The sequence below is a fragment of the Musa acuminata genome, chromosome BXJ2-2 (assembly GCF_036884655.1).
Source record: "Musa acuminata AAA Group cultivar baxijiao chromosome BXJ2-2, Cavendish_Baxijiao_AAA, whole genome shotgun sequence".
Taxonomy (NCBI): domain Eukaryota; kingdom Viridiplantae; phylum Streptophyta; class Magnoliopsida; order Zingiberales; family Musaceae; genus Musa; species Musa acuminata.
In genome coordinates, this window is record NC_088339.1 from 31,678,722 (window position 1) to 31,693,520 (window position 14,799).

At 36.6% G+C, this 14,799-nt stretch overlaps 2 protein-coding genes across 4 annotated transcripts; both read right to left on the bottom strand.

Moving 5' to 3' along the window:
• Positions 1–957: 957 nt before the first annotated feature.
• On the bottom strand, positions 958–7,601 carry LOC135584175 (uncharacterized). Of its 3 annotated transcripts, none has more exons than XM_065096838.1 (9): positions 6,954–7,601; positions 5,094–5,200; positions 4,763–4,831; positions 4,282–4,397; positions 4,124–4,178; positions 3,726–3,846; positions 3,510–3,557; positions 1,297–1,391; positions 958–1,214 (listed from the first exon to the last, which is right to left on the bottom strand). In XM_065096838.1, exons 1-9 carry the CDS (start codon positions 7,036–7,038, stop codon positions 1,113–1,115), a joined length of 798 nt encoding a protein of 265 aa, XP_064952910.1. In that variant the 5' UTR covers positions 7,039–7,601; the 3' UTR covers positions 958–1,112. The 3 variants fall into 3 exon arrangements, with proteins under 3 accessions (XP_064952910.1, XP_018674585.2, XP_064952911.1); XM_018819040.2 differs by having other exon boundaries at positions 5,094–5,179; positions 6,954–7,596; XM_065096839.1 differs by having other exon boundaries at positions 5,094–5,188; positions 6,954–7,596.
• A 2,118-nt stretch (positions 7,602–9,719) lies between these two features.
• LOC103976195 (uncharacterized) lies at positions 9,720–14,505 on the bottom strand. Its single transcript, XM_018822115.2, has 6 exons — positions 14,165–14,505; positions 13,170–13,258; positions 13,007–13,082; positions 12,117–12,394; positions 10,873–10,911; positions 9,720–10,255 (listed from the first exon to the last, which is right to left on the bottom strand). Exons 1-6 carry the CDS (start codon positions 14,217–14,219, stop codon positions 10,067–10,069), a joined length of 726 nt encoding a protein of 241 aa, XP_018677660.2. The 5' UTR covers positions 14,220–14,505; the 3' UTR covers positions 9,720–10,066.
• Between the last annotated feature and the right edge of the window lie 294 nt (positions 14,506–14,799).

Genomic DNA, 14,799 nt, shown 5'->3' on the forward strand with positions numbered 1-14,799 from the left:
AGAAAATATAAATCATATTATTTTATCACTAAATCATTTTAATAATTTTAAAATTTTAGATGAAGTCATGTGATACTTTTAGAATTTAAAAATTATATTAACATCCCACGAATGTTTAAATGCTAATGCTACCTTTAGATGACATCAACATTTGAATATTTTCAATGTAATATCCGGTTCAAATATGATTTAGAAAAAAAATATTAAAAATTAATTGATATTTGAAATGTGCGAACCCAAATGCACATTTTAAATGTGTCCACACTTTTATTTCAAATGTTTTCCCAATAAATCAATCACGTTGGCCCTCCATGTATTTGATTGGGCCACGTGTGTGTGTATATATATATATATATATATATATATATATATATATGAGATTCTACCATTGGAAGTGACCATCAAATTTTGTGTTTAAGTCGTAGGATTACAAGTAAATGCAAATCATTGAAATTGCTGATATCTGACATTTCTTAGGTTGTTGTTTGTAGTGCAAAAAATTAGCTGGCTATGATTGGCACAGATATGAGATTGGATTAAAGACCACCGATGGATCTAAGAACATCTTCCCTGAAACTAGGTAAAGCTTCATCCTCTCACTTCAGGGAATTGTATATGTGATCCTCGAACTATAACAGTATAATCTGATTTCTTTGGGAGAACGGTGGTGCGAATTATTTATCCCAAAAGAAAAACTAAATTCATAACACAAAGGGTAAACAAAGGAGAGACGTGCGACAAACGTAGCAGACTTTATGGGCTTCAGCAAACCTTACACGCATCCCCCCCTCTTTTAATTATACATATATTTGTCCAAAACTTACCTCTTAAGGGAGCTATAACTTCACCCTTTTCCTTGAGGTGTAACACCAGCCCTCCCCTCATTCTCTTGGTTCCATGGTCGAAGCCACAACAAATCCTCACCAACGGAGAAACTATTACCAGTAACAGAAAAGATAGGAAAAGAGCTTGCTTTTGATCTCGAGCTACGAACAATTATAATGCACTTGGAAAAACCCAAAAGAAGAGAACGTCAAAGCACACAAAGAAAACAACTGCATCCAAGTTTCTTGGCCATCAGACTCAAAATATAGAATAAGAGGTTGAGGTTGTTAACGACGAAGAAGACTATAAGAAGGCAAATCCTCGATTCGACTGACATCTTCTAGCACTAGCTCTTGCTCCAGCTGATGGCGTGTTGATTTCATGACCGTCTGGATGGACCAGCACGAGTTAATAACAAAAGTATCACAAGGCAAAATGGGTAAATATCATTTAAAGCAGCACATAACATACGTTGAAGTCCATGTACGAGGCACGCATAGCAAGCCATTGTTGATCCATCAACTTGAAAGTTATGCAGTACAATACGTCAAACGCCCGGTCATTCTCTGAAACAAAATAAAAGCACTCCTCTTAAGCGTAACGCTTGCGTTAGTAAGTTAGTTTGACTTAAGACACTTGATGGACAGGAAATAAAAAGGAGAATGAAGATGCCAGCCGAAGAAACAAATCAAAATATATAATTTTTAATTGCCTGAAGTTTCACAAAGAAATTAGGATAGAGAACATGAAAGCAACAGATAAAAAAAAGTAAAAAAGAGTTCCTTTTTTGGTGGGAAAAAAGTGTAAAGCTCGCAGAATTCAAGTAGGACAAACATTCAAGGTTAAGTCCCGCTTCTTGAATCCAAATATTCACAACCCAACATCTTCATCAATGTACAGGCAAACATCTAATGCAAAGACCTTGAAGATAAAGAGGATTTTTATCAATGTTTTGGCTTTTGTCTTTGAACCAGCCATAGGATAACTTTGCAACTACTCATCCACCAGCTGGATCACTCGTGTTATTAATTTAACCCAAAAAAGGCAGGGTTGTCTAGTGGGAATTAAGTAAAAAGTTCTGATTTGAGGACAACCTGAAAAGTCATAGTGCTAAAGAAAAGGAAGCCCCATTGCACAAGGCTCCAACCAATATCTGGTTAGGGAGATCAGAATCAATAAATACAGCCTTACCAACACATAAAGAAAGACCCTGATTACAAAGGTTGCAAAGGAGCAACCTTCCTATGGTGCCAACACTTGTCCTAAGCTACAAGAGCGTGTTGGTGGTGTTCCCTAATAATGATTTGCCACAGAACATAGAAACCTAAGCCACAAATAAATATTTCACGTAAAGCCAATCAATCAACTGCTTTTTTGCAAGAACCTCTACAGATATCAGACAAATAATCTTCCTACAAGTAGTAAGTCAAAAGGCCCAAAATTGAAAGATATAAGAAGAATTCTAAACATTTTACCTATGAATTATCAATTCATGTTCTTGAGACCTCTCCTTAGAAAACCTAATCAAATGTTGACTATGAAGGTTTTCTATTGCCAGGAGACTACTAGAGACCATTCAAATTTAAATGAAGAAATAAGCAGGACTACAACTTCATCTAGAGACAAGATTGTCTATAGGTCAAAGTTACATGGTTAACAATTCATCACATAAAGTGATTCAACAAAATATTGAGAGTCATTAAAACAGGGGTTTTAATACCGTTCCGTACCGTCCGATACAGGCAGTAAATACCAATCCGCCAGCAAACCTGCACGCGGACCACCCGCTATCAGGTAGTATCAGCCTGGCTACGACGAGACGAGGAGAGGAAGAAGAGGTCGTTCGAAGAAGAGGGACAAGCATCGAAGAAGAGGGAGAAGCATTGAGAAAGAGGATCGCGGAATCACCGATGTGCCGTCGCCAGCATCTCGATGAACCTAAACCCGTCGAACCTCGGTGCGAATTTGTCTTCCATACCCTTTCTCGATACCGATTCAGTGCCACCCTCCCTTGACGATCCCGATCTAAGAGGTAACAACGAGGAGAGTCGTATCTCTTTGGAGGAGGAGCTAGAGGCGCGGAGATCAGCGAAGTCGGTAGTGAGAGTAGTGAAAGAGGCAACAGCAAGGAAGGCGGCGAAGACCCCGACCTTCTTTATCTTCGAACGATCTCCTTCATCTATTGCCACCGCACGGAGAACCTTCCGATGTCGTCTTTCTTCTCCCCACCTCCTTGACGTTGAAGGCCACAGACGAGACAAAGAGAAGAAGCACAAGGCTACCGCTCAACACGCCCTGTATCCTCTTTATATCTTTTTATATCTTTATATATTGATTTTTATATCTTTTTTATATAAAAAGATATATATTATATATCTTTTTATATATAAAAAAATATATTTTTATATTTTTATATTAATTATATATATTTATTTTTATATATTTAGTACCGCTCGATACCAAAATTGATTTTTATATTTTTCTAAGCATACCGCTCGGTACACCGTACCGTACCATACCGAACAAACTCGGTATACCGATAAGGTATGAAATTTCAATCCTTACATTAAAACACAATAACCAATTCTTGGAAAACAAAGATATGAAGCATGCTATAACCACTACCATTGCTAAATTAATTTCTCGACAATGAACTCATAAAAATAAAAAGTTTTTAAACTTACCTAAGAGTAGCTTCAGAAATATAGCTCCAATGATTGACCTTGGTTTGGCTGCAATTATCAAAGTAGTCTGTTAGTGGTGTTAATGGAGTTTTAAAATATGTTGGAGACAGTTGAGATATCTATAGTTTAATCGATTGCTTAGGTAAGCCATCAATACCAATCAAGTCAAAAGAGTTTGCTAACAAAACCAATAAAATAATTGAGTAAAGTACAAACCAGCTTGAAGATCAAGCATTTGTATGAGCATGAATGTTATATTTACACCAGCTACTGCAAAGGGGTATTCCCATAGAGCTCGGTCACCATCCTGCTTCCTGAGGAGATCCTGGAAGGATTTCTGCATGGAAAATTCTGTAGGACTTCAGATTACAGCTAAAGGAGACAATGACAACCAGGTTACTAACAAGAAGACCAGCTGAATGATGCAAACTGTGATGGTGATAGGACATCCCAGTCTGCAGCATCAATATCATTTAACATCTTGTTACAGTTGAAAAATAGTAGTCACAGCAAAATCAAAATCCTTTTTTTTTGTCTTAGACCAAGGACATATTAAAATTGTTCTGCACTTAAACTTTACTAGTAGATAGCAGAAAAATAGAAAATTGACTTACAGGATAATTCCTGGCAAAGAATAATAGGTTTTCTAATGATATGAAACCACCACCCCTGCAACACAAGAGCAAAGATAGTTTCCAGATCTTATAATTAAACCAAAGGTGAAAGTAATTAGCAAATATTATTATGAAAAAGGTAAGCAAAGTATTAGCACCTAAAATCTGTTGAAGGATCTTTTCCTTGCCATCCCATTTCCTTCCATTGTTCAGAGATTAAATCACGGAGTTTGATTCCAGGATAAGCAGCATACCAGAGGCCCCTCAAGGCTTCCTAACAAAAGTTTAATGATCAGACAAACCAAGAAGAAATGCTGTTGAATATACGCACATATGGGCTCAACCAACAAGATAGATGTAAATATTACACTCTTAAAAGCCTGCTTAAAGTATCCCAAGTACAAGAGACGACATGATCACAACTAACATATTGACCCCTTTTTCACTTTAAATATAGAGATCAAGTAACCAACATAATCACATGTCACAAAAGAAGATATTGATGTTGATACACATTACAGACAGAAAAAGTTCAACAGAACAGACAACAAAAAAGAATCAATTAGATAACTAGAAAAACCAAATGTAGATATTTAGAAATAAAATATATATGTTACAATCATGTTTTAGGCTTACTACCTGGTGCTCTTTCTTCGAATTATCATAAGAAACATCAAGTCGGTATTGTAACCTATGCAAGCATTCCTCCTGCAAGAATGTTAAATCATCAACTTTTATTCAGCTTTTCAACTTTTGAAAGCCAAAAACGAAATCCATGGTTCTCCATATATGATATTGACAAAGCAATGTAGCTCTTACAAAATCAACATCTACCTCATTGAGAGAAGAGAAAGAGAGAGAGAGAGAGAGAGAGAGAGAGAGAGTTGACTGAAGGAGAAAATGTATTGTATTGAATGTTTTTATATCATACAACTTAATGTGCAAATAATCAATGTTAGTAGGAGGTTACCTGAGAAGGTGTTAGGTCAAAAGATACACGAGCATCACTTTCTCTTCCTTGGGCACAAACACATGAAAAACCTTTTCCAATCCAAGCTGTTGATCCTGTGACAACCTCTATAAATAACAAAAGCTAATGAATGCAAAGGTATAAGAAACATATATACATATTTATTGATATAATTATAGAGTGCCTTAGCTCACCCTACATAACATCTCAGCACTAACTATAAAATTTAACAGCACCTACTATCATTTTAAGTGAAAAAAAAAACTTTTAATTTTCTTTACAATTTGTAATATAAGGATTACAAGAAGCAATGAAGTGCAAATTTAGGGAATAGAAACAATTTGCATGGCTCCAACAAATTTCAACTTTAAGGAACTTTGGTGAATTAGGAAGATGAGAGTTTATGTAAATCCCTGTGAAGGCATGACCAAGTCTCATATTCATTGTCGAAGAGAAGCATGATGATCTGAATAACTATCAGCTCGAGCAATAATCATGATAGTGATCTTCTTCTAGTAAGGTCATATTGCACATCTGAGACCCTATTCATATGGCTAACTCTCCATATTTAATTCCAGAATTCAGCTGTCATTATCTTTCCCGTCCATACAATGTGTGTCCCAACCCCCCCCCCCCCCACCAAAAGAAAAGCCATAACAGAACTCAGTTAAGTTTGATTAAAAAGGTTATATCACCCAGTGCATGAGGCTTCCACAAATGCAGGATCTAGGGAGGGCCTTCCCTCTAAATATAGAGAGATTATTTTCGTGGCTCGAACCCTAGATCACAAAGGAACAACTTACCGTTGTACCAAGGCCCACCCTCTAGCTAAGTTTGATTATATGATTTAAATAAAGACTCTGATCCTAGATTTTGAAAATTAATGTAAAGAAGTTAAAGAACATCTTGCTCTTGGACTTTTTGCTTCTAAACTTATCATTTTTTGTGGCAGGATGTTGGTTTCTCAGTAGCCAAGTGCATATTTGCATTTTATGACATAATGCAACAATTGGCAATAGATCGACCAATATTAAAATTCTTCATAGGAGCTTGCAAAAACTCACTGATCTCACCTGGATATCATCATATTTGTAATAGCCATTCTCCAATCCTCTGTTTTGTATTGGCTAAAAAATAACACCATTTGGTGCTTGATCATAGGATTTGACTCACGTCACTCACCAATTAATTAATACCATTTAGATCCATGCTTTTCTTTTTTACATGAAATTCTCATGATATGGGTTCTATCACTTCTGAGGTGACCTCATACCATCACTAGGGAAGCTAGCCCAGCAAGTTCCCAACACTTTCTCCTCTTCTTTTCTATTTAAAGCACTCAGCAAAGTTCATTATCTCGCTCCTCTATTAAATCTTCATCTACTGCGGGTGCTTCTTCCATCTTTTCATGCTTTTTTTTAATCAATTTTCAAATCACTCAACAAAATTAATGTCTCTACCTTTGCTCGATCTTCTGCAAAACTGCATAACAAAAACAAGCATTCAGAACAACTATGTGCCGTGGAAGAAGCTTCTCATGAAATCCATATCGATCATGGAAAATCAGTTACCCAAAGATTATGCCAATGCAAGACTTTACCGGCAATATAAAAGAATAAACAATACCAAAAGATGATCAAATTCCGAAAGATGAGCAGAGAAAATTGGGCAACCTAAACTTGCAATCAAAGACTCAGAAATACATCGGTATTCAGAAGTCCAAGCATAAACAAAGATGCTTCAGAAACTATTTGCTGAGTGCGTCCGCCCACCGGTGGCAGGCTAACCCATGACCATCAACTTCAATATTTTCCCAAACAGAGAAAGAGAGGGAGGTAAGAGAAGCGGTTTGCCACATACCCGGTGTCGAATGGTAGACGCTTCCTCGATCCGGCCCCTGAGATATTCTTCTGACCTCCACAAAGGACCCGCCATTCTCATCCATCTCCCCTCTCGGCCACTTCCCCTAACCCGCCAAACAACGCCTCATCTCAACCCGAACCTCCACCCAACCCTCAATTCTCCCCGTAAGCTCTTTCGAGAACCACACGGCAACATAAAACTAGGGTTCCTCCAGCACAAGTACGCCGAACACGATTAAAAGGAAGCGCAGGTGGGAAGAAACAAAAAAGGGGCACAAACCCGCTCTAAAGACGGCGATTCAAATTCCCCAGCGCGGCAAGGACACCGCATCCGGCGAGGAGAAATCAAAAGGAAGAGAAGAGGCGTAGCGCCTGTGAGATCGCCGGCGAGAACAGGAGAGGAGAGAAGAGTGGAAAGCGTCGGAGCTCTCTTCCCCTTCAACCCTTGCGGCCTCTCGCTCTCTCGCAGGTGCAGCCTTCTTTGCCTCGCTCTCCCTTCCGCCGTCGCTCCCTCGCTCGCCTTCTCTGACTCCCCCGCTCGCACGCAGCTCGAGTTGGCGAATCCCCTATTTAATTCCAAGCGGCCTGCGAAAATAAACCATTAAGAATGTATTAACGTGCGGAATTGGAAATGGGCGTCTGACATTTGCGAAGCCAAAGTACAGTATACTTTAGGATTTTATTTCTCCGTTGGCTTCTTCTGTTGCCTCCAAAGTAAATGAGTGCCGAATCGGATGCCACCACACACACACACACTACTTTGATTCCGAGTCAATTTTGTGTCGGCTAAATGGGGACGTGGCGGGTCCCGCCGTGCGACTTCTATCAGTTCCACCTGATTCATCGGGGGGCCCGATGGGCCGCACATCGACCTCAGTTTGTTCCGTCTTTAGGTGTCATTCTGTGCGACCACTTCTCTCGAAAGTGTGGTGGCAACACGCGCCACGTAAAAGAGAAGCTTTTGACACGACCCGTGGCGTCGGGACCTCCGTTATAAAGTGAGCCTCAAAAATAATATATATCAGAACCGCTGATGATCATTCCATCGAGTATATCATGGACGTTCATTTGATTTTTATAGGCTTTTCTGCTGTATTTTTATACTTGCTTTACTAAGATTATTACGTCAGACTCATCTGACTCAAAATGTCCACCTTGATATTTCCGGTCAGTAGTTTAATGGGGTGGGTAATTAAGACAAACTCTCAGGTATCGGATCAGGACGACTCGGATCGAGATCCGAGCCCACGTGGCGTCGATCACTAAGTCAAATGAGTAATTAATTTCCGACATAAGTTGGCGAGAACACACATGCTTTGGAGGGCATTTAATTATTGGTTTCGGAGGATCCGATGCTACCGGTTAATTGTATTTGTAATGAAATAGAGTAATTTGAGGATGAAGAATATGAAATGTCGGGATAATATAAAATTAAAATAGCAAATTAAAAGTATAAAGCTTAAGAAAGAAGTAAAAGACTTTGTGGTAAGATGAAACCTGGTCGACTTAATCTCTTTTAACAGATCAAATAATTAAAACAAATTAAGAACATAATCAGAAAAATAAAAAAAATAAAAAAAAAGGAGGAAATTTTTTTGTTGAAAATAATGGTGATTATTTAGAACTCTAATTGTAGAGCTTAAAAAATACCCTAAAAATAAAAAATGTATAGTGCAATGCACATCTCCTTTTAACGAGGGTGGTTAATATAATAATCCTAAAGGATTTTTAATTTTTTTATAAAATATTTCCAACAGGAGAATCCAAATAAGATGGGTGGTGGGACCAGCGAGATGAGGATGGCATCCCACACCAACCAAAAAGGAAAAGAAATTACAGCATGGGGGAAACAATTGATGCAGAGAGGATAAGGCTTCATTTTGGAGCAACCCAAATCTCTCTCTCTCTCTCTCTCTCTCTGCCGACTACTGTTTGAGGAAAAGCTTGCATGAACCATAAGAAAGCTTCACTTCCCTTTCTCAGTTGGCTTGGCTCCACTGTAAAGGACTCCCGAGTAATAGTTCTAAGATCTCCAAAAGTTTGCAGGTATAAATATGAGGCAACCTTCCCCCTTTCACATGTTAGTCACTGAGGATGCCATAAAATAGGAGAAGGTTATAAATGCAACTGGATGCATATACCATCTGTGGGAACATATATAAATGACTAATCAAGAATGCTGGGAAAAATAACTTCATGTTACAGGAAATTTTCAGTAGCATAGACCATATACAACCAAACAAATATAAGAAATATATTAGCTGAACCACATCAACATCCCAAACTAGTGAGAAAAAGTTCTCCCATAAGAAAGTTCAATCTTACATGCTACAATATACTACAACCATAATTTATTGGTCTTTGCCACAATGCTTACATAAATTTGTCTTGACTATGATTGCTCTCGATTACAACAATGCAAAGGTGAGAAGAAAGGGCAAAGGAAAAGACTATTGATCGGAGTAAACCTTGGGTCACCCAATCATTGATTCAACCGATGGATTAACTGATCAGGCTGTAGATTTAAATTTTTTTTCTTAAAGAAGTGAAATATATACATATATATTAAGTTAAAAATGTAAATCATATCAACAATATTTAAAAAATAATTTTTAAATAATATAGTGAAAGAAGATGATAAAGACGAAGCGAATACATTGAGACAATGAAAGAATAATGAATATAATAAATTTTGTTCTTTTGTTCTTACAATAAAAAGACTTAAATATCTTTTTAAAAAATTAAATATCATTGAGAACAAATAAAAAGCAAAGATGTTTCAATCATTTCAAGGGCTCAAAATGATTCAATAAGTGAATTGGACCGATAGAGAGTCCAGTTTCCGATTTTTCCAATTCGACCAATTGATTTGTTCATGACCCTAAATGAAAAAAAAAAAATGAAATATGGTTGCAAGAAACAATTTTATGACAGAAGAAAACACTCTTATCAAAGCTTCAAAAGTTAAATAAGAAGCTCAAAACATAAAGAATCTGGGCAATTCCTTTGTATCTTCCTAGCTGATGGTAGTGATATGTGAGATATGAGCTACCAAACCCGGTGAGATAATGATGCTGGAGTGGGCATTGGGTGCATATTAAGATTTAAATGCTATCTTGCTGCCTTTCTTCTTCTTCTACGGCATTTGAAACAGTCAGAACACGGGTAATAGACTTCTGTTCTACTGACATCCTTTGTTTGAAGCCTGCAAGGTGAAACCTTAAAATCCTCTACGAGTACTTGTCGCAGCTTCAGATTCTCGTCGATCAATTCTTCGATCGCTAGCTGATGCTTCAGCAGCTGATCACATAAATATACACAGATTGAGTTGCAAATACAACCACATGTTTGTATTGAAAGAAACTTGCTTTTCTTGGTGAAATTAATGGAAAGAAGTATCTTTTCAACGAGGTTCTCCTTGAAGAGTTAAACCTTTGAGTTCGATTAGAATGAATACTACATTAATCATGCTACCTTATCAGGCATACTTTCAGCAAACTTCTTCTCGAAAAACTAAACCTTTTAATTCGATTAGAATGAATTACACATCTAATTATGCTTATCAGGCATCCTTCCAACAAGGTTCTTGTTGAAAAGCTAAACGTTTGAATTTAATTAGAATGAATAGCACATCTAAGCATGCTACCTTATAGGCATACTTTCAACAAAGTTCATGTTGAAAAGCTAAACCTTTCGAGTCGATTAGAATGAATAACACTATCTAATAATGCTACCTTATTAGACATGTTCACCTAAGTTATATCCATTAGACTGTTGAAATCGAATGTAAAACATAAACAAAACAAACATTAAAAGAAAGGTAAAGCAAAGTCCTTGTGATTACATGAAGTGTCAAACAACCAGCTGCATATATCAGGTTCTGAGGCGACTGATATTATGTAAAAAGAATGACTTACCATTTGAAGTATATCGTTCTCTGTGAGCAAGTTTCCAGCCTGTAAAACAACACAAATCAGAAAAAAAAAAAAAAAAAGAACTACAGGATAGCATCATCTTATTTATTTCCACAGGTAATTCAACTTATCAACCAGAAAATGGCCAAGTGGATGTGACAGAGGAAATGTTAGATACATTCTGAAACTCTGTAAATTCTGACCAATTTCTAATTGATAGCACGATGAGGTGGTACTTGGAGAACACAGAGAACCAAGCATCTGATTGGAACTAACTAATCCATATCCAACATCAATATAAGCAATGGCATATCCACTTTACTGATTTGGTCTGAACTTATTCTCCTTTATGGTATCATAGAGGTCATAAAACTTCTAAAATAAATTAGACTCATAAGAATTCTGGATAAAAAATAATAAAACATAAAAAAAGATTCTAATAATTCAAGGGCAGTAGGAAAATTTGGAGAGATTAACCATTAGAAGAAAGAAATATAAGAAACAAGGTCATGACGTGTAGCACGCTTGGCATCTAAATATAATTGGACAAACCAGACAAGAAAGAAAGGTTCTGTCACTCCTGATTTTCACCCAAGTATTTGGGAGGGATAGTATACTACATTTTGTCAATCCTTTTAAAGTTTATCTGTCTATTTAATATATGAAAGAATTAAATGACTCCCCCATTTGAATTTGTTTCACAATCTTCATTTTAGTTAACCAATATGGATGGTCAAGTTATCAAATAGAAAACTAGTTCTTATTAGTGAAGTCCATGGCCAATAAGAATTAAAGAGGTATTTGTCATTAAGTTGTTGGATAATGTTTCATTTTGATGATTATCATGATGCATTCAACAGACATATAGATGATATATGTGCATTATAATCTTTCTTACTATCAGATATTAACAATATAATGTCTTTTACTATTTCTTGTTCTGTGTTGAGATAAATGGATATGTAACACTAGGCATAAATTGTAAAATTTTTGCTGGAGTAATTCTGCTAGAAATATTTTAAGACAAGCTAAGCATGGAAGGTGAAAAAGAGAGAAAGAAAGTTGCTTCTTGATCTTCATTGATGGACCAAACAAGAATATGACATTATGTGTGATACGTTAAGTCATTTTTCTACTATTTCAAATATATTTAGAGAATAGAAGTAAGCAAGTAGAGTTATCAACAATAAATCAACTACAAACTTAGTAGTTTAGGTTGAATGCAGTATTTAAAATATGTCATATACCACTTCAACAAGTTTGACCTCAGTATCCTTGAAAAGTGGATCCTGCAAGAAACTGTTGATAACTTTTTCAGTACGACTTGCAACTGACTTCTCTAATGGTGTCTCTTTTGATGCATTAGGACTATGCCTAGCTTCTTCAGCAGGTCTTTCATCATTCATCGAATATCCATAGCTACTGCCAGTACTTCCAGATTTCAAATCCATGACATTCTCACTTGAGAGTTGTGCATTTTCAACAGGAGTTCCACTTAGCACCTTGGTGCTGCTCTGACCAGGACCTGGGATGGAGAAGATCATGATGAATATAGGAAGTGTAGCTGGTTTTTCTTCTGTTCAAAGTGTCAACATATAGTGGTTGCACTTCGAACCATTGACTCTAAAGAACTTTGTCTCATCATTCTAAACTGGGAAGAGCAAAAAATTACATGCAACCGTCTTGTGAAATCCAAGGAAAATCCACCTTACAACAAACGTCATAAGAACATATGACAATTACCATAGCTAAGATTTAAGAGAAAAAAATAGCCAGTATGCTATTTTGGTCATAAAAGGATGAAAAAAATTACTAAGTCACAAATTCATTAAATACTTCAACACAAAAAAAGTTTATCCATTGAGATCAATCGAAATAGCCTTGTCTGTTAAGAAGGTGGAAAAAAAAAAGTTCATCAATCAAATCTCAAGTGGATGTCAGTAGAGCAGAAAAATACAATAAATATGTTAAAAACAAGCAAACCCTGAACGGAGATAAAAGCATATGGTTAAGGTCTGAAAAAAAAATCATATTATTATATATGCAACTTTGATAAAAACTGCATCGTGTCATAGAAGAAAGAGAAGAATAAGGTTTAAAGCAACTCATAAGCTATTGATTGCTCAGAAATCCATACCTACACCAAAACCGTGGCCTAAACCAACCCCGCATCTGAAACCAACTTCAATGTTCTTAAAGCCCAACTTCTTTAGCTAATTGAGAAAACAAACGATAACGAGAATGAATAGAGTTCCTTATACAAGAGATCTTAACAGTTTACAATAACAATCTGCTCTTACAGAACTGTTGACATGCCTCCCAACTCCAGAAAAAGCATCAGTTGCACCTCTAGCAGCAGTCAGGACTTTCTGAACTGCTGGTATCACACCTGCATTACAAAGGTTTATCTGTTTGTTTCAATAAATATCGACAAAACGGCAACTAGTCATGAACACCAAAAGTACAAAAACAAGAATTCCTTGGTCAATTTAGTATTCCATTTCTTCCAAGGAACATATATAATGGACTTTTACATATGAATTCAGCATCTGCCCCATGCATGCATAAGACTCTGTAAAATTAATTCCACACAAGCAGCCCTACTGAACTGTCAAAAGTCCATGTATTGCATTCCATATTTGTCTATATATGAGGCTAACCATATCTGCGAATTAACATCCCACAGGTTTCAGCCGGAGGATCAAAAGAAGTCAGAAATTTGACACTTAAAAGAATGACGAATACGAATAAGCACCAAAATAAAAGAGGAATTCAGATGTTATATAAATATTATACAAGGCAAAACAAATCAATAGTTTATACGACTTGTAATTTTGATAGTAACAGTAATTTTGAAAAGAAAAATATATGTAAAAGACAGAGAAGAAGAGATGCAATACCACATTGTTCATACTTGAGAATTTCTCTCATTTTCAGAAAAAAAAAAAAAAACACTGTAGATTAGCTTTTTCAAACTTATTACCAATACCATAGAGAGAAATGAAAATGCTTACTTACATCAACCATACATTCATGCAAAGACACATATAGCTTAATGAAATCCTTGAACTAACTTATCAATATCAATACAAAGAACAACATTTCCTCCACTGAAACAAAGTAGAATTTCACAAAAAACCACGAAACAACCGGTAAAAATTAAGAACCGGTAATCCCACAGTGCTGCATAACAATCTGACACTCGGAAATCATGCAATCCATATGCACGCAACACGTTCGTAAACTTTCCCAAGAAAGTTCACAGCCAACAAAAGATCAACAAATCAAACCCTACGAGATTGAATCGAACGCTGTCCGTTCCTGGCTTCCAAGAACCTTCTCAGATCCATCACGAAAACGACACAGGTGCAGCGACGGTGGGAGACGCGGGTTATGGAAGGGGAGGAATTACCTACATATATGGGTCGGCCAGCGCCGATGCCGACACCCGTAAAGACCTGAGCAACCTTGAGGGAGGAGGGATTCTCTAACGACAGCGCGTGGTCTCCATTGGTAGTGCAGATGGCAAAAGAAAAGATCACCGTAGACGAGGAATTGATGCCGCGCGCGAGCCGCAAGAAAAGAATAATAGAGAGAGAGAGAGAGAGAGAGAGAGAGAGAGTCGAGTGGCTAACCACTCAAAGTCATGTAAATGCATCGAAGAGGTTCTACTTGATAGACTTCTGCTTGCCCATCGAATGTAATGCCAATTTTTGACAGCGTATTGTTATAATCGGGTTAATTACATGACCTATTTACATTAACAAAATTTATATTAAAATTTTTATAATTATAAAAATAAAATATCTGATTTCATTTATCATCAATTTTATCGACAAGTACGAAAAATAATAAATAATAAATAATTTAAATATTTCAGTTATATTTTTTATGATGACAGATGATGAAGACGATAATACAGATATAAAG

Excerpts from the sequence above, each read along its gene's own strand:
- LOC135584175 (XM_065096838.1), bottom strand. The coding sequence starts at position 7,038 with ATGGATGAGAATGGCGGGTCCTTTGTGGAGGTCAGAAGAATATCTCAG. Across the intron at positions 4,179-4,281 it reads GATCCTTCAACAGATTTTAG|GGGTGGTGGTTTCATATCAT; the intron begins GTGCTAATACTT and ends CTTGTGTTGCAG. Across the intron at positions 1,215-1,296 it reads CCTCGTACATGGACTTCAAC|ACGGTCATGAAATCAACACG; the intron begins GTATGTTATGTG and ends TGGTCCATCCAG.
- LOC103976195 (XM_018822115.2), bottom strand. The coding sequence starts at position 14,219 with ATGGATCTGAGAAGGTTCTTGGAAGCCAGGAACGGACAGCGTTCGATT. Across the intron at positions 12,395-13,006 it reads AGGCCACGGTTTTGGTGTAG|GTCCTGGTCAGAGCAGCACC; the intron begins GTATGGATTTCT and ends TCTCCATCCCAG. Across the intron at positions 10,256-10,872 it reads AGAACGATATACTTCAAATG|CTGCTGAAGCATCAGCTAGC; the intron begins GTAAGTCATTCT and ends TTATGTGATCAG.